Raw genomic sequence first — 26,479 nt, 5'->3', positions numbered from 1 at the left:
AGATTTGTACAGGAATTTGCTTCTACAGAATACATATAGTTCAAGATATGGACCATTTTGTGTTTAGAAGTGATACACTGTTTTTATTCACAAGGATGTCATTAATTTGTCATTCAGTATCAACTCTTCAAATACCCATTGTGTACCCAGCACCTTCCTGACCATAAAGTCTTTATGAAGTTTTTACATCCCTAAATCTTTGTAATTTAGGTGAATTATAAGGTATGCTAACAATATTTTATAAACAGGATTTTATGATTTTATTAAAATTTAAGATCAAGTACATGATACAGTGATATATATTGAAATTGTATTTTAGATTATTTGATCAAAGCAAATTACTATCTTAAATGAAAAAGTTTCCTGAGGATGTTTTTTTCCAGTTGTAAGAGGATAATCAGAAAAGTTAGAAGCATTTTTGTGATACCTACAGCATGAATTATTAGTCTTCCAAAGTTTACTGTTTAATTTGTCTATTCCAAAAGTAGCTAAGAGGCAATTTGTTATTCTTCATGTGTAAATATAAAAGAATGGAAGAGTTACCCTTAGTAATTATACTGCTTACCACTTAAATAATGCTAACCATGTGCAGACACAGTCCTTACTTCTCAACATATATTAACTCATCTTCCTCTCGACTTCATGATGTAGGTTCTGTTATGAATCCCATTTTACAGGTGATGAAACTGAGACACACACAGGTTAGGTGATTCGCCTGTGATGGTCCTGGTAAGAGACAAAGCTGGGATTTGGACCCAAGCAGTCTGACACCAGAGTCTGTGGCCTTAACCATCACTCCCTTACGCTTTTTGGGAAGTACATTAGCATAATTTTCAGGAGAAAACTTACACTACACTTTGTAGAGAAATCTTTTCACATCCTGATGTGAAACTCTCTGTTGTGGTTCAGTGTGTGTGTGTATATGAGTGAGTTTCTCTCTCAGGAGTGTTGGGGGAAAAAACATTGAGAAATACTATCATAAGAGTACTATGCTGTAATTTATTATGTACTTTGCTTAAAATCATGCTTTGTAGCTGTACACATAAAACGTTTTTATTACTATAATTACCAAGTAAAAAAAATACACAAAATGTCCAAGAGATTCTAAGTAGCATAATCCATACAGTGGAAGAACTTTGCGGCTATTTTGTTCATGGTCTCTGAGTTCAGAGTTTTAAAAAACTTTACCCTTAATTTTCTGTGTTGGCCTCTTTAAATATTTAGTAATATATCAGCAGACGACATGCTGTATACAGAGACGGATCTGGAAGAGAGCATGGACAAAATTGAAACCATCAACTTCCATGAAGTTAAAGAAGTTGCAGGAATCAAGTTTTGGTGTTACCACGCAGGCCACGTCCTAGGAGCTGCCATGTTCATGATTGAGATCGCGGGCGTGAAGGTACTCTTGCTCTGGCAGCTTCCTCTCCAGGAGAAATCCATGCAGAGCTTTGTGCCCCCAAGTGACACTAAAGGAAATTCCTTAAGACTTGCGAGGTGTCTAAACACTGAAATGTAGGATAAAATTAAGTTGATGCTTTTTCCTTTTAAATATCACAGTTCATACCCCCATGGTAAGACTTCCTGTATCAAGATTCGAAAGAGTAAAGTAAGCTTCTCAAAAGACTAACGTTCCTTCACAGTACCTAGGATTGATTCCTTTCCAGGGTGCTTTAGAAAAATGATGAGGGCAGAGCTTTCTTTGTGGCTGTGCCTGTTTCACGTTAAACCGTGGTTGGGCATTTGTGTCATCTTGGTGTTCTGGGATTCACCTGTAAGCCCCTGGAAGGGGCAGGGCGCTGCATGAGTGACCGGGGTTCATCAGAACAGATCTTTGCCGCCATCCTTGTAAACACAGATGGATGACAGCACCAGCTCTTACCTCTGCTGCACGTTGGAGTCACTTAGGGACCCTGTTTAAAAATACTCATCGAATCAGACTCTGAGGGTGTGGCCTCAGATGGACGGAAGGCCTCAGGCCTTGGCTTTTTTTTTTTTTTCTTTTTCCTCTTTTAAGTTTTCTAGGTGATTCCTATGTGTAGGCAGAGCTGAGCATCAATGCTCTGGAGTAATACTGTCCTGAATTGTTAGCAGTTGCTCATTGGTTTGAAATGTTTACACATGAAGTTGTACTAAATATTGTTAAATCATTTATCCTTACTATGTGCTCAGAGGCACAAAAAATAAGCAGAAAATAGCACAAATGCAGATCTGAATTCCCATGTGAAATTTGATGCATACCTTCATATGTTTTTGTCTTCCACTTTAGATGGTTTTTCCATATACCTTAGATTTCTTTCCTCATCATGCCCTTTTTGTCTCAGGTGTCCAGAGCACTTCTCAGGTTTATTAATATACAGGTTGTCTGTGCTGGGTGCATCTGGGAGCGTATCATTCCTCCAAGTTAGAGTGAATAATTGAAACACTGGACAGTTTATATAACCGAACTGAGATATACACTTTGAATTAGACATAAGTATTGCATCTAAATTTCATCACTTGTAAGCTGTTTTTCCTACTGAACTTCACCTTCAGATTTTATGAGCTAAATATCTTCACTAGTAAAACAAAACCTTCCAAAATCCTAACTTTCTGGCTTTATGTTTTTCATAGCTATTGTACACAGGTGATTTCTCAAGACAAGAAGATAGACACTTAATGGCAGCTGAAATTCCTAATATTAAACCTGATATTCTTATTATTGTAAGTATGCTGTGTGTTTTAATTAGTGTAATGTATGCAGGATTTTTTTCTAGTGGAAAAAATACCATGATCTCATTTTCATAATATATGTTATCAGATGTAATTGTACTAGTTTTTTTTTAATTTATTTTAATTTATTTTTTTTAAGATCTTACTTATTTGAGAAAGACAGCAAGAGTGAGAGAAAACACAAGCAGGAAGAGGGGGAGAGAGCAGGGGAGCAGTAGGCTCCCTGCTGAGCAGGGAGCCCGATGTGGGGCTCCATCCCAGGACCCTGGGGTGATGACCTGAGCCGAAGGCAGATGCTTAACCGACTGAGCCACCCAGGCGCCCCTACTTGTATTTTTAATTCATTTTTTTTTTTGCTTCTCTTAGTGCAGCTCCACCTTCTTGCTCTTATGTGATAACTCTAGCCTTGAATCAGAGATGATAGGACACCTCCTAAGTATTTTCATCTAAGGGAATTACCCCAAATTCATAGAACCTTTTAAGGGTTGTATAGAAATGGTGTGACCCCACTGCCTTGGCCATGGTTACTGTCTTTCAGGTCATAGCAACCGCTAACTCTCTGTGTGTGTTCTGGCTGCCTCCTAGTTTGCAAGTCACAGGAGAATAAAAATCAATTTAACTGTACAGAGCTTTTGGTGAGGGGTGGGGTGGTGGTTGATGAGGAACAAATTAATAAATGTGTATTGGTGACAGTGAGGTCAGGGATTAGGAGAGAGAGCTCTTAGGCCTATGGCATATAGAAGAGTATCAAGTAAATTTAGTTCAAGGCTGAAGAACTGTCGGTCTCTCCCTCACCACCCGTAACATCCCCCAACCATCCAAGTATGAGAGACCCCGCATATTGCTGTCCCTAAGCAATGTATAAATGAATTCATTTTCACTCAGTTAATTGTACCCTACACAATCTAAGGGAATTTTTATGGGTTTTTTTTTTTAACCCTCAGGAAAAAAAGTTATTTTCATTATATCTGGTACTTTAGAGCAGTACTTCTCAAACTTTGATGTTGCATATGAATCATCTGGTCATGTTAAAATACAGATTTGGATTCAGTAGGTCTGGGCTGGGGCCTAAGATTCAGCACGTCTAACAAGCTCCCGGGGATGCCCATGCAGCTGGCCAGTGGGCCACACCTAGTGAGGCTTGAGGGATATTCTTTTTTTCTTCTTCTTCTTTAAGATTTTATTTATTTATTTATTTGAGAAAGAGAATGAGACAGAGAGCACGAGAGGGAAGAGGGTCAGAGGGAGAAGCAGACCCCCCGCCGAGCAGGGAGCCCGATGTGGGACTCGATCCCGGGACTCCAGGATCATGACCTGAGCCGAAGGCAGTCGCTTAACCAACTGAGCCACCCAGGCACCCCCTTGAGGGATATTCTTAAAGAGAACTATAAGAAACAATATCTATTTCTGTTTTACAAGCTCTGATTTATCAAAGGTGGGAGAAATACCCTTTTTCCCATCCACGGAAAGCGAAATGGTTTAAAAAAATAAAAAGAATTATCTTGAGCAGGGAAGATACTTTATTTTAAATTTTTTTCCTGATTCCTTTTTCTAAAAATTTTTTACTGCTTAGTCAGATCTGAATTCTAACGTTTTTATTTGCTCTTCTTTTCAATTAGTATTACAACAATGTGTTCAAGTAAATGGCATGTTAATGGAGAAATGAATCACTTGGCTGCTGCATTTTATTGACGTTTAACTTTTGTATTCTCTGGCAAGCGTCAATCTCGGTCTCATACTTCTAACATGTCATTTAGGAATCTACTTATGGGACCCATATCCATGAGAAGCGTGAAGAGCGAGAAGCAAGATTCTGTAACACTGTTCATGACATTGTAAACAGAGGGGGCAGAGGTCTCATTCCTGTCTTTGCTCTTGGAAGGGCTCAGGAGCTGCTCTTAATTTTAGGTATGCCTTTTCCTTTTTATTGGGGGATTCTCAAAATCTTGGAGTCCTTTCTATCAAGGTAATTGCTTGGCCTCGGATAGGTCATTCTGCCTTTCTGGGCTTCAGTTTCTGCATCTAAAAATATGCAGTGCTGTAAAAGCCCAGAGAAACAGTGACCCTTGGGCGCTGCTACTGGGAATATGAGTGGTACCCTTTTCTGGAAGTTGCCAACAGCCTCAGAACTCTCTGCAGTGAGCCTCAGGAGTCCTAAAAATATGTCACCTTTTGACCCAGCAGTACCGCCTATGGGAAATATATGATACAAAGAAAATTTTTATCAGTAAGGGTATCCCTCATTTTAGTAGTTTTTAAAAATATTTATTTATTTGGGCGGGGGGCAGAGGGAGAGAATCTTAAGCAGACTCCTCCCTGAGCGCAGAGCCCCATGTGGGGCTTGATCTCAGCACCCTGAGATCATGACCTGAGCTGAAATCAGGAGTTGGACACTCAACCAACTGAGCCATCCAGGTGCGCCACTTAGGGAGACTTTTTAGTTCAAGACTTCTAAGGATAAATTTGACTTGCAGTTAGAAAAAAGGACCAAGAGAAAATTGGACTGACTTAGGATCCAGAAAATGCAGCTCCTATCATGTCCTATCTCTTACAGATCAGCTTTTGAGCTGGGGTCATTTACTCCATTTTTCCTTTTCAGTGTAATAGGGATAGACTTAGCCTTATTCTACAGATGGAAGTGAGAGCAAGAGCTCTATGTAACCATTTCTAGTTCTTCACACTGAAGCTGTATACAGTCTTTAAGAAGAGCGCTTTCCCCAAATAGCATCGCAGAATGGTTGAGTTAGAAGGGATCATTAAGTATAAATATACACAGAAAGTGGCACCCATTGTTCCTCTTACTACAAAAAAACTTATACATGCTCATTGAAGTATTGAAAAAACAGAGAAAAGCAGAAAAAGGATATCATCCACTTTCTCACTATCCAGATTTAACATCTTTCCAGTCATTTGTGTATTTTTTTTTTTTAAAGATTTTATTTATTTATTTGACAGAGAGAGGGAACACAAGCAGGCGGAGTGGGAGAGGGAGAAGCAGGCTTCCCACCGAGCAGGGAGCCCAATGCGGGGCTTGATCCCAGGACCCTGGGATCATGATCTGAGCCGAAGGCAGACGCTTAATGACTGAGCCACCCAGGCACCCCCATTTTTGTATTTTTAACTAGGATTGGAGTACACACTGTTTTGAATCCTAGTTTTTTGAAATACTAAAATGATGGGGGCGCCTGGGTGGCTCAGTCAGTTGAGCCTCTGACTCTTGGTTTTGGCTCAGGTGATGATCTCGTGGGTCGTGGGATCAAGCCCTGTGTTGGGCTTCTGCTCAGTGGAGAGTCTCTCTCTCCCTCTGCCCGTTCCCCCCCCCCCCCCCCCGCTCATGTTCTCTCTATCTAAAATAACTAAAGTCTTTAAAATAAGTTAAATAAATAAAAAGTCTCCATAACAAAGTAATTTGAAGAACAGAGGAAATTGGGAAGGGGAAACCATGTTGTTACCATCAAATTGGGTTGCCAGATTCAGCACATAAAAATATAAGACACAAGTTTAATTCAGTTAAACTTGAATTTCAGATAAATAATGAATACTATTTTAGCACAAGTGTCCCAAATATTTAATATATATTCTTACCCTGAAAATCTTTTGTTTTTTCTCTGAAATTCAAGTTTAACTTGGCATTTGGTATTTTTATCTGGCAAGTCTACCATCAGGGCGTATGTTATGATTCCTTTTCTGAACCAGGACTGCTCTATGTGATTGCTTGCTCCTTTTCACCTAAATTCTCCCTTACAATGTAGTATAATAGAGGATAGCCATTTGAATGACTGGTTTCAGATTTCATCTGTGTTCTAGCCATGTGACCTTGGGGCAAGTTATTTAACTTTTCTTTGATATTTAAAATTTATACATAAAAATACACGCAAAAAATAGAAGTAATATGACCTTGGTATGTAGAATGCACTGCAAGGTACTTGAGAAATAAAAGTGTATGGAAAACTTTGACACCATTAAAAATTTTAATTACATCAGCAAAAACATGAGCAGAATAAACCAGAGGGCAAAGCAGGAAATATTTCACGTGTATGACAGGAAAAGTCCCTGTCCTTCTATAGAGTTTTTACTTATGGTCAAGTAGAAAAATAATATTCCCTCCCTATTCAACCTTTGTTTAAGCCTATTTCCTAATCTATAAGATGGAGATGAATCTTCATAAGGTTTGTAAAAATTAGAAATAATATGTAAATAATAATTGTAAACTGCATACTAGGCATTTAACACATTTCCTAAATGCAGGTGTGCCTAGGAGAATAAATGATACCTTTTGACCATACTACTCTTAATATTATTTTGGGATTTAATGAGAGTTTTCCCCTAAAATAAGACTTCCTTTAAAAGTGTATTGCCCACAGTTTTCCTATATTATCAGAAACTGTTTGGCAGCTTTTTAAAAAAATATAGTCAAACAGTAATGTTACTGTTCTGTTTTTAAGTGTTCAGTAACAATTTTAACTCTGGCAGTCCTATTTTGTAACTAGCAAAGTCTGACTACAAAAAGCCTAATTTTGATAACTCTTTGAAATACTGAGAGTACATTTTTATTTAAAACTATCCCAGAATTTAGTGTCTCTCTAAGGTAATAAGTTATGGTCTGTTACTCACTGTAAACTTCTACTGAATTGTTTTTAAAACCTTCCACATCTTGGGACTGTGATCACAACATTCTTTTCAGGTCATGCACTAGTATTTAGAAATAAGTTTTGATTTTGTAAGTTTAAGTTAGAACCAGGCTAATTTTCTTGAACTCTTTAAAACGTATTAAACATGGGTGCCTGGGTGGCTCAGTCGTTAAGCATCTGCCTTCAGCTCAGGTCATGGTCCCAGGGTACTGGGATCGAGCCCCGCATCGGGCTGCCTGCTTCTCCCTCTCCCACTCCCCCTGCTTGTGTTCCCTCTCACTATGTCTCTGTCAAATAAATAAAATCTTTTTCAAAAATAAATAAATAAATAAAATATATTAAACAAAACAAAAAGGAAGATATTTGCAAATCATACATCTGGTAAAGGGTTAATAACAAAAATATATAAAGAACCTACACAACCTAAAATCAAAAAACAACCTGATTAAGAAAATGGGCAGAGAACTGGAAAAACATTTTTCCACAGAAGACATCCAGATGTCCAACAGGCCCATAAAAAGATGCTCAACATCACTCATCATTCAAGGGAAATGCAAATCAGAACCGCAGTGAGATGAGATACCACCTCACACCTGCCGGATAGGCTATTTCCAAAAGGACAAAAAAAAAAGATAAATGTTGGCGAGGATGTGGAATAAAGGAACCATTGTGCACTGTTGGTGGGAATGTAAATCGGTGCAGCCACCATATGGAGGCTCCTCAAAAAATTAAAAATCAAAATACCATATAATCTAGCAGTCCTACTTCTGGGTTTTTATCCAAAGAAAATGAAAACACCGATTTAAAGACATATATGCACCCTCTGTTCATTGCAGCATTATTTATAATAGCCAAGACATGGAAATGACCTAAGTGTTCACTGATGAATGAATGATAAAGAAGATACGGTATACAGAGACAGTGGAGAATATTACTCTGCCACAAAAAAGGATGAAATCTTGCCATTTGCAACATGTATGGACTTAGAGGGTATTCGGCAGCGAAATAAGAGAAAAAGACAAATACCATATGACTTCACTTACACGTGGAATCTAAAAAACAAAACAAATGAACAAACCAAACAGAAACAGGCTCATAGAGGAAACAAACTGTTGGTTTACCAGACGTAGGAGGCCTTAGGGGTCAAGCGAAACAGGTGAAGGGGATTAAAATGTACAAACTTCCAGTTAGACGATAAAGACGTTATGGAAATGTAATCTGCAGCATAGGGAATATAGTTAGTGGTATTGTAGTAACTTTGGTGACGGATGGTAGCTAGACTTACCATGGGGATCATTTTGTAGTGTATAAAAATATCGAATCACTATGATATACACCTGAAACTAATAGGATATCATATGTCAGTGGTACTTCAATTTGAAAAAAAAATGTTAGCCTAGCCAGGGCCAGGAGCCCTCAGACCCTGGAAGTCCCTCCCACTGCTCCACGAGAGCCTCTGCGCCTTGGCCCGGAGCTAAAGCACAAGAGGGGCCAACATGTGTTGAAAGAAGGAGCACCCTTTCTAACCAGAGGCTGCATCCCAGAGCCTTGGGCCACCTGTGGGTATCAAATCCTAGCTGCCCACATTCTGGTGTGTGATCTTGGATCTTGGGCACAGGGTTTGGTATTTCTGAGCCTCCATTCCTTCTGTAAGATGCGGACCCTGTGTGCTCTCTCTGTGGTCGCAGACGCCTATGGGAGCCCTGCTCAGCACGCCCAGGAAATGGCAGCCACTGCTCGTGCCGCTAGCCATCCCTGCCTCCGGGCTGCAGGGCCACCAGGGAAACCAAGGGGCAGGAACTAGAGCCTCGATTACAAGCAGCCTACAGGAAGCTGACTGACTAAAGCAAGATGGAATGTACTGGAAGGTATTGGTGTCCCCAGACTGTCCAGGAAAAATGGGAAGCCAGCGTGGAACAGGGACCCTCCTGAGGGCAGAAGGCAAGATCTACTAGGAATGCGTCCCAGGAAGGAGCCCACTTACTATTACCTGGGTGTCTGCAGGCAGGGCCGAGCCCTGTGAGAGGCCTACCAGGTGCAGAGCCGTGAGGATGAGGCCTACTGTGGAAAGGACCAGAAGGGCCCGGAGAGAGGAGATGGCCTCAAGGAAAACAGCCAAGACCAGCAGCCCCCCCCCCCCCCCCACCGGCTTTCCAGCGCCGTGCACAGCGGTGTCTTGAATGGGGCTTACCCTTAACCAGGGTACTAATTACTACAGACAGAGCTGACATGCTGAACGAATTGTGTGTGCTTGTAATGACAAATTGTATTTCTAACACCCCAGGGCAGTCCAAACCTTGATATCTGCTATTAACACATAAATTAGTCATTTACAAAAATTGTGAGAGAGGGAAATATATATATAGTTGTATAAATATATATATATATAAATACTGTTGTATATACATAATTCTAGGCTTTATTTCTTGGTTGTCTGAATTTCTTCTAATTCGTTTATTATTTGAACTATATACCCCATACAACAAAATGAAATTTGTTTCTTATAAAATCTCTCTAGATGAGTACTGGCAGAATCACCCAGAACTCCATGATATTCCCATATACTACGCATCCTCTTTGGCCAAGAAGTGCATGGCAGTATACCAGACGTATGTAAATGCCATGAATGACAAAATCCGCAAACAGATCAACATCAATAATCCCTTTGTTTTCAAGCACATTAGTAACCTCAAGGTGAGTGCTGAGGAAGGACCCGTAAACACAGAGGAGTCGGTAGCGCTCACAGCTACTGCCACTGATTCTGAGGCCCAGTCCTTCTTGCTGAGGTCTCACTGTTTCTCTAGCAGGCACCGTTTTTCTTCATGAAAACAACAGTTTAGCAACTGGCATTCTTTTCTGCTTAACAATTTTTGCCACTTGTTCCAAGTCTGCATACATTCTCAGTATTTACTGTTGCTGATTAAGTTGGGTCTCTCTGCCATGGAAACAGGAGGTCCTGATGAGAAAAATACTCTTACATTATATATTAAGTTTTTCCATTCTTACCTAATCATCTTTTTGATTTCTACTGCAAATTCCGTGTGTGAAAACTTTTGTCATCACTTTTGTAGAGCATTCAATAAACAGTAAAATCTGATTTTCTTTAGTTAAAAAAATAGTTTTAGAAAAATATTTTTATTGAAACTAATGCTTTAATCTTAATAAATTATGCCCCAGATTATCTTAAGTTGTAAGTCATCTTCCAGTTATAAATGGTCTCCATTCTTGAAGTATTTTTTAAGTTAATTTTTACGAGTTAGAGCCAAGTTTTCCCTAGAAACAATGTTAAACTTTCTGGTTGGATTTCTAGGCCAGCTCAAAATCTTTATGAAGTACGCAAGGCCATTGTGAGGGGAAAATTCTTTCAGAGTTCTATCTTGGGCAGATAGAAAGCCGTTTTGACTCTTTTTTTCCTGCCCACCTCCTTAGCAATGAAAATGGTCCTAATAGCCCATTAATATCAGTAGGAGATTTAAAAGGTCAGTGTGAACTAACAGCCTTTTATCACTTTGTTTTCCTTTCATTCCTAGCCTACATTGTTTAGGAACTTAGAAATTGGACTTAAAATGTTTACTAGTCTCATTGAGGCCCTTTCAGTAGTGTGATTAATCTTTTTACCTAGCTTTTCGTTATTCTTTGAAAACGAGGAATGCCTTGCCAAACCCTGGTACTCAGCATGCCTTTACCATCCCTTTTCCCCTCTTAGAGCATGGATCATTTTGATGACATTGGCCCCAGCGTCGTCATGGCCTCCCCAGGCATGATGCAGAGCGGCTTATCCAGAGAGCTCTTTGAAAGCTGGTGCACGGATAAGAGGAACGGCGTCATTATAGCAGGGTACTGTGTGGAAGGGACGCTTGCCAAGGTCAGCCATGGTCTTAGACCACCGTGTTATTCCTAATCAGAATTGCCAAGGCGGCCCATTACAGCCTGAGAAGCACCCGTCTATTCGCAGTAAAAACTATGGAAAGGAACCTATTTGAGACAAACGCAAAAACACGGATACCCTCATTCAGTGAAGAAGAAGTTTGCCAGTGTGTATTCTCTTGAAAGGTCACAGAAGGTGTTTGGGTCGATTGCCCATCATCCTGTTGATACACAACGGTTGATGTTGACTCTTAGGGATATACGCATGGTAGGAAATGCGTGCAGAGCTCCAGAGGCAGTTTCTGAACATCCAAGCATCACGTCCTCTTCTCTCCTCTTCTAGAACTTCTCTTATTTTTTAAAATACCTCGTGATTCTCCATTTAGACCGTTTTTTATTACTTCAGCGTATTCTCTAAGTCACACAGACAGTGTTGGCTATGTATTTAAAATAGATTTCCAGAACAGAAACAGATCTGTCTGAAAAGTGACTTTTTAGAGCAGGAGAATAGCTGGGAATCCAAGTTTGCCTTTCTGATCATAAGTTACAGTTGCCACTTCCAATACTCCAAGTACATTGAATTTTAGTTAACTTGCTTACTTTCCTGATTAAATATTTGCTCGACCAAGAAAATAAGTGTGTGATATTTACTAAGTCAATTGTTAGAATGCTTTTGTGCTAAAGGTCCCAAATTTAATGTAAGAATTTGTGGCTGCATTAACGAGTAGAAAATGTGTCTTTTCTTTTCTGATTGGGTAGTTTATTTGTTTTGTTTCTTTTATTTTTATTTTTTTTTTTTAACAGCATATCATGTCTGAGCCAGAAGAAATCACTACCATGTCTGGACAGAAGTTACCACTGAAAATGTCTGTTGATTACATTTCTTTCTCTGCTCACACAGATTACCAGCAAACCAGTGAATTTATTCGTGCTTTGAAACCGCCTCATGTGGTTAGTCTGTGAATTTGATTTATAACATTAAAGGGGACGAAAACATACGCAAGAAACCGCAGCTGGTTTTCAAATCAGACGCTGTCATTAGGGTCGTCCCGTTTCGCAGAAGGCTTCCGCGAGCACTTGCACCCGACCTCTGCAGCTCCCCTCTGAGTTGGGCAAGCTGTGCACTGTGTGTCCTTTTACCCGAGGTCCCTCATCAGATCCCCCAGCCCCAACTCCAGTGCCCTTCCCCCATCCTCCCCAGTAACTTACGAGCACAGGCTTTGCTTGCGACGACTTGTTTGGAATCCCAGCTCCACCCCTTACTTGCTGGGTAACCCTGGGCAAGTTACTTAACTTCTCTGTGCCCCAGTTGTAAATAGGGATGATGATGCTACCTCGTAAGGTAATTGTGAGGAAGGGATGAGAGAACATAGATCTAAAGCATGTAATACGGTGCCTGGCATGGAGTAAATGCTTAGTAATACTGAAAGAGAGAAAGACAAATCATATAATAGTAAAAATTAAAGATCCACAAATAGATAGGAAATCACATAGCTCTTTACTGATGTGATTTGTTTATATTTTTAAGTTTCATGTAATACGAAAATAACAATTCTATTTTGGTGGGACTGGGGAGGGAATAAGAAAGGAAAGCTAAAAAAATATATGTATTTTTAATCAACAGAACACTTGGGGAACGTGTGTGTGTGGGAAACAGATGAAGTGCCCTTTCTAGATTTATTGAAAAGTAGTTTAGACGAAATAGCCTTTTGTTAGTTGTTTTTTTCCTTAAATTTTTTTCATTGTGGTAAAATATATATAACATAGAAGTTGCAATTTTAACCGTTTTTAAGTTGTGCAGTTCCGTGGCATGAATCACATTCACGGTGTTGTGTAACCAAGAGAAACTGTACCTATTAAGGAAAAATTCCCCATTTCCTCCTCCCCAGCCCCAGGTAACCTGCAATTTACTTTCTGTCTCTCTGAATATGCCTGGCCTAGGTATTGCATGAAGGTGAAATCCTACAGCACTTAGCAGAATGTGCTCAAGGTCCATCCCTATTGTAGCACGTATCAGAACTCCCTTCTTCTGTGTGGGTGACCATTCTGTTGTTTGTATAGACCACACACATGCATATGGAATATGCATGCTGCGGTGAACACTGGCCTCTGAGTATCTGTGTGAGTCCCTGTTCTCACTTCTTTTGCATATACACCGAGGAGTGGGTTCGCCGGATCATAGGGTCATTCTGTTAACTTTTGGAGGAGTCACTCAACTCCCGAAGTGGCTGCACCATTCTGCATCCCCCCAGCAGGGCACAAGCGTTCCGATTTCACCATATCCTCGCCAACACTTGTTGTTTGCCTTTTTGTGACTACGGCCATTCCTAATAAGCGTGAAGCGGTATCTCATTGTGGTTTTGATTCTCACTTCCCTGATGACTAATGATGTTGAGCGTCCTTTCATGTGCTCTTCTGTTAATTTTTGAGTTCTTTCTAGCCTGGAAGTCCTCACGGGGATTTGCCAGCGGCCCTTACTTGATAAGCAGAGTCTTGGGTGGAGAAAAATCCCTCACCTACTTGTTAGCTTTGTGAATTTAGTCACAGTGCAGGCTCCTCACAGGGGTTCCCTGGTGTATGTGGTTCATGGAAATGCTCCCACGTGTTAAAGCCGGGGAGGAAGTGTGGTAGTGCCCTTTCTCTCGGCAATCACTGCTTCATCCTCAGTCCCATTTCATTGCTCTCCAGGCTCTCTTTCTGCTGACAGGATTGAACTCGATGCTTACCTTTCTTCAGTAACCAGGTCAGCAAAAGTATATCTGCGTGATAGAATAGCAACAGTGTTAGTGGTAACCATAAGTAACAGTTAGCGTTGATTATTTACCATGTGCCAGGTACTGTACTCATGTTTTAAGCAATCTCTACACCTGACATGGGGCTCAAACTTACAACCCCGAGCTCAAGAGTAACATGCTCTACTGACTGAGCCAGCCAGGCACCGTGTACTCTGGTTTACATGCATCAACTTGCTTACTCCTTACAACCAACAACTATTTGTAGATGAGAAAACTGAGATGTTAAGTAACTTGCCCGAGTTTCCGTAGCTAGGAAGCGCTTAAGGAGCCAGGACTTGTGTTTGAGCAGCCAGGCCTCAAAGCCGGGCTCTTTACTCGGCCATATGCCTCTGCCTAGGAGTGATGCTAGGTAGGCTTCTGTGAGCCCAGGCAAGAAATCATCTACCAGGAGTCTGTAGGTTAAGAATGATCTGTCTTGTAAAATACAGATTATAGAAGTGAATGGGAAGAGACCGGTATCTAATACAGTTATTGTAAATACCCCTCAAAGGCAATTTCATTTGGTCCCAAAGTATTCTATTTGGTATTACTATAATAAACGGAAGAAAATATCAGAAGTCTTTTTCTTTCCCCATAAAAAGCTTCTTTTAAAAGTCTTTTATTAGGAAACCTAAAGAAAACTGGGTGTTCTCTGCATTAGTAAGAATAGCAATGGTTTCGTTGAAGAATCCTACGTCTAAAGCCGGCAGAGCCTACAGAAGTCACGTGGTGCAGCCCTTTACAGTTGAACATAGAAGTCTAGAAAAAGTCCAACTTCCATACAGTTGTATATCTCACTAGTGGGAACACCTGAAGTAGAAGTGTCTGTACTTTCTCTTAAAATAGTTCTACTTCAGGATTTTTAAAGCCAAACAGAATGAAAATAACTGTACAAGTTTGATTGACGGGAGGTCCTTCAAAGTCGTTACGTTTAATAACATCAAGTATATGTCTGTTGCACATATAAAGTCAGATAGGGGCCATCATTAAGCCGAACTCAGGATGTTTCCCTGTGCTCTCTTACAATTCATTCTTTTTTTTTAAATTTAATTTTATTATGTTATGTTAATCACCGTACATTACATCATTAGTTTTTGATGTAGTGTTCCTGATTCATTGTTTGCATATAACACCCAGTGCTCCATCCAGAACGTGCCCTCTTTAATACCCATCACCAGGCTAACCCATCCCCCCACCCCCCTCCCCCTAGAATCCTCAGTTTATTTCTCAGAGTCCATAGTCTCATGGTTCGTCTCCCACTCCGATTTCCCCCCTTCATTTTTCCCTTCCTACTATCTTCTCTTTTTTTTTTTAAACATATAATGTATTATTTGTTTCAGGGGTACAGTTCTGTGATTCATCAGTCTTACACAATTCACAGCGCTCACCATAGCACATACCCTCCCCAATGTCTATCACCCAGCCACCCCATCCCTCCCACCCCCCACCACTCCAGCAACCCTCAGTTTGTTTCCTGAGATTAAGAATTCCTCATATCAATGAGATCATATGATACATGTCTTTCTCTGATTGACTTATTTCACTTAGCATAACACCCTCCAGTTCCATCCATGTCATTGCAAATGGCAAGATCTCATTCCTTTTGATGGCTACATAATATTCCATTGTATATATATACCACATCTTCTTTATCCATTCATCTGTTGATGGACATCTTGGCTCTTTCCATAGTTTGGCTGTTCTTACAATTCATTCTATGTAGATTTTAGTCCATGGAGAACAGAATGAAATGGCCAGATTGAAAGCAGCCCTGATTCGAGAATATGAGGACAACGATGAAGTTCACATAGAGGTTCATAATCCTCGGAATACAGAAGCTGTGACCTTGAATTTCAGAGGAGAAAAGCTAGCCAAGGTAAAAGGTTGTGGTTTCTGATCTTATCCAGGTCTTTTCTAAGGGGAAATGTATACGTCTTAAAAATACAGACTTCTTTTCATCAAAGCAAGATAATGTCCTTAATGATTTCTGTCTACTTAGTATTGTATAAGAATTTTATCCATATGCTTTTTTAGGTCTTCTGGTCCTGCTAATTCATTTTTTCACGTAGGAAGTTTTCAAGTACATTAGATCTTAATGCAGTTGAATTTGGTAGCTTTGTAATCCACATCTCCACTTCCTTTTCCTCCCTGTGTCTGAGAATAAACAAATATTCATTACTGTTTTATTACTACATCTAATACACTGTTCTGTCCACTGGTCCTTCTCCCAAAGAATCTAAAGATAGGCTCATATGTTTAAACATATATGTGGTATGATAGAACTTAAAAAAATTTGTCCATGTTTGATGCTGAAATACAGTATTTTCAGAATTTAAAAATAAAATAGTTAAAAATCTTACCTGAGGTTTTAGAGGGATGCTGTAAGGTAGCTGCAATTGTATCTCCTGTTAAGATTTTTTTTAAGATACTTCTAAGGGGAACTTTTTAATGATTTATATGAAGTTTTAAATATCAGACATGTATTAATGAGCAACTTTACAGCAGTTCTTTTAATATAGAATGAGCCAGATATGAGAAGGCTAATTGATGAATATCCTTCCTTGCAGTTGAGTTTGAGAGGAAAAAAAGTCAGCAGAAGTTAAGATGTGAGGCTTTTGTTGCCAAAGGACAGAGATGGTTGTATTTACTCCTGAATTAACTCGTATTCTCAAAACTTTCCAGTGGCCAGTTTAATGGAAGCAACCTTGTACCTATAGAAAAATGTGTTCAGTTAGGAATCTAAGAATTAAATTTCCCAAGCTCTGCTGGTTGAGATTTGGGGAGGGGGAGGAATTTTACAGTCAATTTAGGAGAAGCGGAGTTGAACAAAATTAAGCTGCTTTCTTTACAACAGGACTTTTCAGAGTTTTTGTTTTTACTTCTTATTTTTTTTAAGATTTTATTTACTTATTTGACAGGCAGAGAGCGCACACAAGCAGGGGGAGCAGCAGAGGGAGAGGGAGAAGCAGGGAGCCCAATGCGGGGCTTGAACCCAGGACCCTGGAATCATGACCTGAGCTGAAGGCAGACACTTAACTGACTGAGACACCCAGGTGCCCCCAGAGTTTTTATTAGGCCATTATACATTATAAACCTTCAAGAAATATAGTAAGCAGCATTTAAAAATTTGTTTAACTAGAGGGGCGCCTGGGTGGTACAGTTGGTTAAGCATCCAACTTTTGATTTTAAATGCCTAATGGGCATCATTATGATTGAGTATCTGAATAATTGCGTTTTCCAAAATTGGAAATTCCATCTCCTTTTTTTTTTTTTTTAATAGGTCATGGGCTTTTTAGCAGACAAGAAACCAGAACAAGGCCAGCGGGTCTCGGGAATACTTGTTAAAAGAAACTTTAATTATCACATACTTTCTCCTTGTGATCTCTCCAGTAAGTATACTATTAATCATCAAATATAAATTGATTTTCACATTGAAACAAAATCTACGAAAACTTCTCTTACTAATGGCCAAACTTTAAGTAACAGCCAAGTCATAGAAATTGATGGGTTAGTAATGCACATAACTTAATGGGGTGGGGGAATCTTCCTTGAACTATTTAAATGTTTGAATTCTTTGTGGACTTTTTTCTTAATTGGGAACATAAGTTCACCTCCAAGGTTGACTACTCCTGCTGACCCTTGACAAGCCTGTTTTCCACCTTTCGCAGTGGAGTCCTGGTACTTTTATTTTCTGAAGTAACCTTGGACTCCCCACTCATGAATTTTGATCTTTATGACCTAGACTTTTACATCGCTTGCTGGGCCTTTATGTTGTTTGTCTGTATAGATGCTGGGCCACCATTACTTTTGCCATAAATATGGTATCACGTTAAATAACTGTGCTCCGTTTTATGCACAATAAAGCACTAATAGAGTACAAGTGCTTTATGAAAGGATAAGAAATAGCAGGGTTTAGGTATTCATCTGTGAGCTGGGCCGGCGGTCAGCTTTAGCGCACCACGCAGGTGCAGTATAATTTGTCCCCCTCCCAGCGGTGAGTGCGGTCCCGCTCTGGGCCAGGCACTGTTGTCCCCCTCCCAGAGGCGAGTGCGGTCCCGCTCTGGGCCAGGCACCATGCCGGGTGCTGGAGGACTAACGATGCGCTACAGAGCACAGCCCCGGCCCCTGGACGCTGCCTCATGAGAGAAGCGTCCTTGTCCAGAGCTAGTCCCCATGCTGAGTGACATAGAGAAGTGCCTAAGTTTGTGAGGAGAGAACAAACAGGTCTAGAAGAGTCGGAAAGGTTTTGTAGCACTTACGCTGCGTGGTGAAGGGTTGTTGGGAGTGGCCAGGCCCGGAACCAGCAGAGGACAAGCTGGGGTGTACTGGCTTGGAAACCTGCAGGGACCCGATGTTTTCAGGGCAGTGAGGCTGCTGTCTTATAGCTGAAGCATAAGCTAACTAGTCGGGGGGCAGGGGTGGGCGTAGGGAGTTAAAGGGGGAAATGTAGGGTGGAAAGAGATTAAGGGGCACCTTGTACGCTTTCTGAAAAACATGTTCTTGTTTACCTTGCTTTAACTTCCCTCTACCCCTGTATGCGCAGATTGTAGATTGCAGATTGTATTTTGTGTGATTAGTATTGTTACTTAAAGTGTATTTATTCTAATTTCCTCTTCAGATTATACTGATTTGGCCATGAGCACTGTGAAACAGACCCAAGCCATTCCCTATACCGGTCCTTTTAATTTGCTCTATTACCAACTACAGAAATTGACAGGTGTGTGTATTTGTTAAAATGCACCTAATTGTTTTCTGCTTTTGAGTAAGACAAGTATATATCTGGGAAAGGATGTTATTTAATTTGGGTAATTATCTCAGAATTTGCACAAATTTTATTTGTACTTTGCTTGGACATGTTCTCAGCTTTGGTGAATTTTTGAAAGTGTACTCATAAATTTTTAAAATTGTGTTATACTTCTTATCCTTGATCCACTGAAAATTCTAAAATCAGTAATCTTTGCTCCCCATGTTTAAAATCCACTTTAGTATATGCTAGTGCTAAATTTCATCTATTTCTTTTCTTATTCAGAAAATAAGTTTTCTGGTTCCATCAGGACCAGTCTATACAGCAGGTTTTACAAGAACACATGACGCTGGCCAAAGGCCAGTAAAACAGCAAACCTGTTCTGTTTTCATATTAGACCATTCGGAGCTAGAGATTTTGGGGCATGAACATAATGAGAGGCACTGACTAAGTTAAAAGGTGTGGATTCCCTCTAATAAGCAGGAACATTTGAATAATAAATTATACTTTATATTAATATGCTCTTCATAATTCAAATAGCAAAATACAACCATAAAATAAACCAGTAGAACGAAAATCTTCTTTTCTTTTACTTCAGATCCTCATATCAGAATTATAGATCATAACACAGAAAGTTAATAAAATTAACCCTTAATTAAGAGGTTCCTGGGAGGACCAGAAAAGTCTCCTTTTAAACAACAGAATATTCCTGTAGAGTGATGAAGTCTATGAAGACAGAAGGCAGAAGTGACTAGTTGGAAGTAGTTGACTGGTCTCATGTTAAATTTTAAGATGCTAGTGGCTAAATCTCTTACAGAAACACGTTTGACAATCACCAAAGTTTGTGACTAAAAAAATGTTGAAGGTCCAAGGTAAATCCTGCCTCGTTATATGAGTTTAATACGTGTTGAGATCTTTCAGTTGCTGCAAGCAGTTCACATAAAACTTAGTTACTTGAAATCTAAGTACACAAATGGGTAATTTTTTCATTGTGTATCAGATTTATTTCAGCTATCTCTATAAACAAAGCAATAATAATGCCTCTGAAAGATTATCAGAAAATTATATACATCTTGATACTCTTTTTTTCAGGTGACGTGGAAGAATTAGAAATTCAAGAAAAACCTGCTCTGAAAGTATTCAAAAACATCACCGTCATACAGGAGCCAGGAATGGTGGTATTAGAAGTAAGATAAGATCATTTACCTAAACAAGGAGGGGAAAAATTTTTTAAGACTTCACATATAATTATAGAGAAAATTTGTTTCTTCTCAATCAGGAAAAATATATGTGTGTGTGTGCATATTTTTCTTGCCCAGATCAGCTTTAAATATGACATAGCTGGGCACTTTCTATGTAGTTCCAATAACATAGAAACTAATATGAAGGGCAACTGGGCACCTCAGTCCGTTGAGCATCCAGCTCAACTGTCTCAGCTCAGGTTTTGATCTCAGGGTCATGAGTTCAAGGCCTGCATTGGGCTCCATGCCTGGTGTGGAGCCTAGTTGAAAAGAAAAGAAAAGAAATGAGGGGCGCCTGGGTGGCTCAGTTGTTAAGTGTCTGCCTTCAGCTCCGGTCATGATCCCACAGTCCTGGGATTGAGCCCCGCATCAGGCTCCCTGCTCTGTGGGAAGCCTGCTTCTCCCTCTCTCACTCCCCCTGCTTGTGTTCCCTCTCTCGCTGTGTCTCTCTCTGTCAAATAAATAAATAAAATCTAAAAAAAAAAAAAAAGAAATGGAACTAATGTTAAATTAAGGCTTAATATTTAGTATGTGTAGTGAATATAGGTCTCATGTGAGAAGTCCCAACTAATTTTGTGATAGTGCTGGATGTCTTCACTTATATCAAAATATCCAACATTCTCAAGATAAAAATCAAATTCTGTTACTTTGAAACAAATAGACGTCACGCAGCGCTCTTAAGAGTGGAATTTTGAAAATTCAAATAAGCAATATTACTTTGACCCAAATACACAAAGGCTAGAAACCACTGTGTGTGGTTCCTACTATTAGAATTTTAAATTCCTACTGGTAGAATTTGGAACCCAGACACCAAATTAATTTGATGGTTGATTTTGATAACTTGGCATCTGTTAAGTTTAAAGAAGGACTTTCAAAGTGAATCCTGGAACCAAATGATCCAGGGAAGTACCTCATCATCTCTTTCTCTGCCTCGAGGTAGAATCCTATGTAAATTCCCCATCTAGATGGTCTGCTGTTCTGTTCTTACAGATTTTTTTTTTTAAGATTTTGGCCATTTCTTTTGGAGAGAGGGAGAGAGAAAGTGCGCATGCACAAGCTTTGAGAGGGATAGCGGGAAAGAATCTTTTTTTTTTTTAAAGATTTTACTTATTTATTTATTAGAGAGCGAGCGAGAGAGAAACAGCATGAGAGGGGGGAGGGTCAGATGAGAAGCAGGCTCCCCGCCGAGCAGGGAGCCCAATGCGGGGCTCGATCCCGGGACTCCGGGATCATGACCCGAGCCAAAGACAGTCGCTCAACCAACTGAGCCACCCAGGTGCCCCGGGAAAGAATCTTAAAGCAGACTCCCTGCTGAGCGCAGAGCCCACGCACAGGGCTCCATCTCATGACCCCGAGACCACGACCTGAACTGAAATCAGGAGTAGCACGCTCAACCGACTGAGCCCCCAGGCGCCCCTTACACATTAGGGAAGGCACTTGTTCCTGAAATAATTCACCTGGTCCCACATTCACCTGGCAGAGGAGGAAAACCGTCTTGGAGCCCTGGGCATGTGCAGGGGCAAGGGGCCTAGGCTTCGTGTGGGAAACAAAAGGAAGTGTTTAAAAACACCGCCTTCTTCCCATGCTGTGTGCTTATGAAACCCAGTGCTCAGGGATCTGCATTTGATCCCAGTACCTGAGTTACTGCTGTGTTACCTCATGCAAGTGACCTCTGAAAAGGAAGGTGTTCTGAGGATCAAGTGTGGGGATGCCCATAAAGCCCTTGCCGCAGAGGAAGCCCTCAGTACATCTTAGAGAAGTCCAGCATTATTAATGGCAGGTTAGTTTCAGTCAGTGGAAATGCACGACGCAAAGTCCCGCACGTACAGTCCGTGGATGCGCAGGTAGCGCGCGCAGCGTTTGTGGCCGGCCCTGCTCACACCGTTCTGCTAGCTGCCCTTGTCTTCACAGTGGCTGGCAAACCCTTCCAATGACATGTATGCAGACACAGTAACAACCGTGATACTGGAAGTCCAGTCCAACCCGAAGATAAGGAAAGGTACGGAATGATTGCATTTTTATCAATTAATTCTTTCACTTCTCCCATGGTCTGTGAACTAAAAAGCAGAAGACAGAATCCTAGAATCTGAAATCTGCTTGTTCCACTCCTGTAGCCTTCAAGATACAATATGTGCATAACACTGCATGTTACTCATATTTTACTTCTTGTCCTGGGTCTTTATTTGTGCTGTTGCCGAAAATCTGGTTGCCGTGAACACTAAGATAAAATTCCTTAGTCACAGTCCTCTCAATCAGAAATTCCAAAATATTGCTGAATCGAGCCAGCAGTCTAATAAGAAAATCGGTGGCCCTGTTGGTGTTCAGGAAAACCCGTTGAACAGAATGGAATCCCTCCTTAGGGCAATTTTGCAGTCACTTTAGGTTTTCTTTTCTAAGTAGCCATTTTCAGTCAAAGAAGACACTAGTGAAGATATCTGTGTTATTTCTTTCCAGTTGTATCTATTTTATACATAACTCAGTGTAACGCTTCATTGGCATGGAAGGTAGCCCATGAAGAATTCGGGGAAGCCTCCCAGCCTTTAACCCTTCTCATGGTACCAGGTTGTGCTCTGAGAAAATGATTCTCTTCCTTGAAATTACAAAGAATAGACAAGTAGGTAGTCTTTGATTGCAGGAGGAAAAAACGTTTTGCTGGATACTTAATAATCCATTGTCTTGTACCTGACCACGTCTGTATGATGAACCGAATAAATACCTAGACGAATCTTTTTTTTTTTTTAAAGATTTTATTTATATATTTGACAGAGAGAGACACAGTGAGAGGGAACGCAAGCAGGGGGTGTGGGAGAGGGAGAAGCAGGCTGCCCACCAAGCAGGGAGCCTGATGCGGGGCTCGATCCCAGGACTCAGGGATCGTGACCTGAGCGAAGGCAGACGCTTAACGACTGAGCCACCCAGGCGCCCCTAGACGAATCTAACTTACTTATCTGAGGTACTGATGAGCGCTTGTATTTGTTTTGAGTAATAGTAAAAAAATGGTGAAAACGTTCATCTGGACGCCGCCGGTGACCTGTGTTGGTGGAATTAGCTGGTGGGGAGCGGCCACCCCGTGTGCATGTAGGATGGCACCTCCACGAGCCCGGGTTCTCCCGGCGTGCCCACTAAGTGTCAGTGTGTGTCCCCGGGCACAGAAGTACACATGTGGCGGAACAGCGCAAAAGGCGGTTGTCAGGTTTTTCTTATTTTCCTATTTTACATTTTCCTTAGGTGATAGAAATACAAAGGACAAAGCGCGAGGTGGAGGTGTGTGGGAAGGAGGAGCTTCCTTGCGCTGACGTCACAACCGATGAGTGGTGGCGCGCTGGGGGGCAGAGTGGAGGGCAGAGAACAAGAAGGAAGGGTTCAAACCCAGAGCCTTGAGTGGGCACACCCTTCAGGATCGATGCCCACTTCCCTGAGAACACAGCCGGCCTTCCCTTTGTATCTTAGCTTCGTTGCGTTCAGATCAGACACTCAGAACTGAATTGCTTTAACCTCCTGGACTCCTTTCTGTTCACTGCATTTTGATAACCCTTTTGTAAAATGAAGTCTGTCCTGTGATATAAGCACCTGATGTCAGTATTTTTGTCAGGTATTTGTGTACTTTTCTGAAATATGAGACATTACGCACAAACGGTGTTAGGATGCTGGGGGGGTCTTCAGGGCCGTGTCACGTCGTAGCCACCCTGAGCCCGTTTCCGCGCTGCGTGTTGGGCCTGAGCCTGTTGACTTTGGTGTCCAGACGCCATCTGCAGCTGTGACAAAGCTGCCGCTTAGCGACTGTGCTGGAAAACGAAAACAGATAATCACCAAATGTGTCCTGTCTGTGTCGAACAGGAAGGAGCGCATGAGCGACCTTAGATGGGTCTGACTTTATATTGCGCATTTCTCTTAGTACTCTGGTCCAGAGCGAAAGTGTGCCTTTACTCTGATCTGTGCTAGTCAGCAATGGCTATTATATTATTAGTGATCCATTTTTAATAATAATAACAACAGTGTAAACATTGCTTCCTAAGGTTAGCGTCTGGGCACTCCCCAGGGAGTCCCTGCAGACAGACTACAAGAGGGTTTTTTCCATGAGTTAACTGTGCCGAATTAGCTGGCGGCCCTGGGTTCCCTAGTGCTTCCCTGCTTTGTGTTGTATTCAGAAAAGGAGAGTCTGTTCTTCTGGAGCAATGAGGTGCTTGCAAAGCTAGCATTCATTTGACAAATATTTATCGAGCACCTTCTGTTGGGCAGGTATTATTCTCGGTGCTCAGGGCACAGCAGCGAACACGGCAGATGGTTAGTGAGCACTGGGGAGCTGGTGGTCTAGTGAGCGCCAGGGCGGCTTCATAGGGTTTGGAGCAGGGGCCGAAGTGTGGGGCTTTATGGACCATTTTAAGGACTTTGGACTTGTAGTCTGAGTGAAGCATGTTATGTTGGAAGGTTTTTAAAGGGTTGCGCTGGTGCTCGTTGAGAGACTGGGAGGGCAAGTAAAGAAAGCAGGTGTTTCAGTTGAGAGCTTTTGTGGCCGTGCGGGTGGGGGGGTGGCAGAAAGTGCTTGGGTTCTGGAGATGGGTTGAAGGTCAAGCCTGCAGTCTTTCCTGCTGGGTTGGATACAGAGGGTGAGAGAAAGCAGACAAGATGAATTTTAAAGAGAGAAGACAGTGACCCAAGGAGTGTATGTGCTACATTAGCCTGGAAATACAACTTGTGTTTTTATCTGTGTGTGTGTTTAGCCCCGCCTTCAATTTCTGTATCCCCCTGTTCTCATCAAGGACACACAGCCAAGCTTAAGCATTTTCAAAATATATTCTTTTATGTTCTTCTGTTCCATTACGTCCTTCCGTTTGGTACTGCACCTGTTTTCAGCACGTCTGTGTCCTGACACACATGCCTACTGGGGGCAGGTGTACATAGATAACTATGATTTCACATTGTACACATATAATCTTGGGTATCTGAGGAGTTTGTCATAAATATTAGTGATAAATAGGCAAATATGCATACATGTGCTCTCAGAATTTGGAAAGTTTCTTTTAATAGTTTCATAGCTTAGATAGTTTTTAATGTATTTCATGGGATTTTACATGTCAGTTAAATGCCTGTTTAATACTTAACAGAATTAATGATTATAATTAAAGTATAAGGTTTTATTATATAGCTTTCTTGACTGGCATCTGGTTCATTGTATATTCAGTTAAAACTCAAAACTATTTCACCATAAGGAAAAAACCTTTTGCGACTGTGGGTTGTGATCGATGGTTAACTGCACTTCTTGCGATTATTTCGCTGTGTATACAAATATCAAATCATCATGTTGTATACCTGAAATTAATATAATGTTATATACCAGTGAGATCTGCATTTTTTAAAAAGAAGGAAAAAGCCTCATGATTTAAAAGCAATCAGAGTAACTGTAGTCTGACTTACAGAATAATTTAGGGAAAATGGCAGTCTGGCTCTTTTCCACAGAGTAGGTTCACTATGATCAACTTGAAAACACTTACATCACTCCACAAAGAAACGTCATATTCTTTAGCTATCAGCCCCCAATCAAGATAGCCACTAATCTGCTTGCTTTTTTTTTCTCCTACTTTCTCTCTCTATGGATTTACCTCTTCTGGACATTTCATAAAAATTGAATCATAATACACGGTTTTTTGTGACTGGCTTCTTTCACTTAGCATAATGCTTTCAAGTTTCATCCATATTGTAGCATGAATCAGGACTTCATTCCTTTTCGTGGCGAAATAATTTTCCATTGTATACCACATTTTGTCTCTCCATTCATTAGCTGATAGACATTTGGGTTGTTTCTACCATTTGGCTGTCATGGATAATGTTGCTCTCAGCATTGATGTACAAGTTTTTGTGTAGACGTGTTCTCACTTCTCTTGGGTCTGTACCTGGGAGTAGAGTTGCTGGGTCATATGCTAACTGAATGTTTCGCTTTTCAAGGAACTGCCAGACAGTTCTGCATGGTTTTGCTGCGGGTGATGGGCTGGGGGGCACTTACCGATGTCCTGGGGCACACTTGAAACACCAGATCATCTTCCTGAACTGTCAGATTACCGTGTTTGGGGAGGGAAAGCTAAGTGATCTAACTGGTGCATGGTTTTAAATATTAATTTTATTAAAATCAGTATAGGTACAAGAATGCAAAAGTTATATAATGTTTTAGGTAAAAGGAAAGCTCCAGAGATCTCTGAGCCAGGATGTGCCCCAGGAGTCCTAGAGTTACAGGGTTACTTCCGCACATACATGAAATGTGGAAAAGTTTGAGGAGCATTATAAATAAAATGTAAAGTAATCTTAAATGTCATTCTGTGGTTCTGCATTTAACAAGAACAAAAGATAAAGGGATGAAAATAGCAATTTGCCTCAGCAGGTAGATGGTTTGTTTGTCACTTGAAGGATTCCATAGTCGATCACCTTAAATCTTATCAGTAACTGTGTTCTGATATTGACTCGGGAACTATTCTAAATAAGAATTTGGAAATTGATCTCTGTTGCTTTTTTTTCCCC

The 26,479-nt window shown here is 40.8% G+C and overlaps 1 protein-coding gene across 2 annotated transcripts in view; it reads left to right on the top strand.

Moving 5' to 3' along the window:
• CPSF3 (cleavage and polyadenylation specific factor 3) overlaps positions 1 to 26,479 on the top strand; it is a 44,043-nt gene that overhangs the window by 12,122 nt on the left and 5,442 nt on the right. Inside the window, exons 5-15 of one of the 2 annotated variants that reach the window (XM_064571844.1) lie at positions 1,225 to 1,402; positions 2,614 to 2,703; positions 4,470 to 4,620; positions 9,862 to 10,037; positions 11,050 to 11,208; positions 12,015 to 12,161; positions 15,708 to 15,860; positions 17,265 to 17,373; positions 18,603 to 18,701; positions 19,821 to 19,915; positions 21,863 to 21,968. In XM_064571844.1, coding sequence (XP_064427914.1) covers positions 1,225 to 1,402; positions 2,614 to 2,703; positions 4,470 to 4,620; positions 9,862 to 10,037; positions 11,050 to 11,208; positions 12,015 to 12,161; positions 15,708 to 15,860; positions 17,265 to 17,373; positions 18,603 to 18,701; positions 19,821 to 19,915; positions 21,863 to 21,968 — 1,463 coding nt within the window. The remainder of the gene's footprint in view (positions 1 to 1,224; positions 1,403 to 2,613; positions 2,704 to 4,469; positions 4,621 to 9,861; positions 10,038 to 11,049; positions 11,209 to 12,014; positions 12,162 to 15,707; positions 15,861 to 17,264; positions 17,374 to 18,602; positions 18,702 to 19,820; positions 19,916 to 21,862; positions 21,969 to 26,479) is intronic. The other variant, XM_045884062.3, reaches the window with a different exon arrangement.

Source organism: Mirounga angustirostris, unplaced genomic scaffold (genome assembly GCF_029215605.1).
Source record: "Mirounga angustirostris isolate CCGP_5_RB_7025 unplaced genomic scaffold, mMirAng1.0.hap1 SCAF_10, whole genome shotgun sequence".
NCBI lineage: Eukaryota > Metazoa > Chordata > Mammalia > Carnivora > Phocidae > Mirounga > Mirounga angustirostris.
Note: the sequence above shows the minus strand (reverse complement) of the source record. Positions and strands in the feature narration are given on the sequence as shown.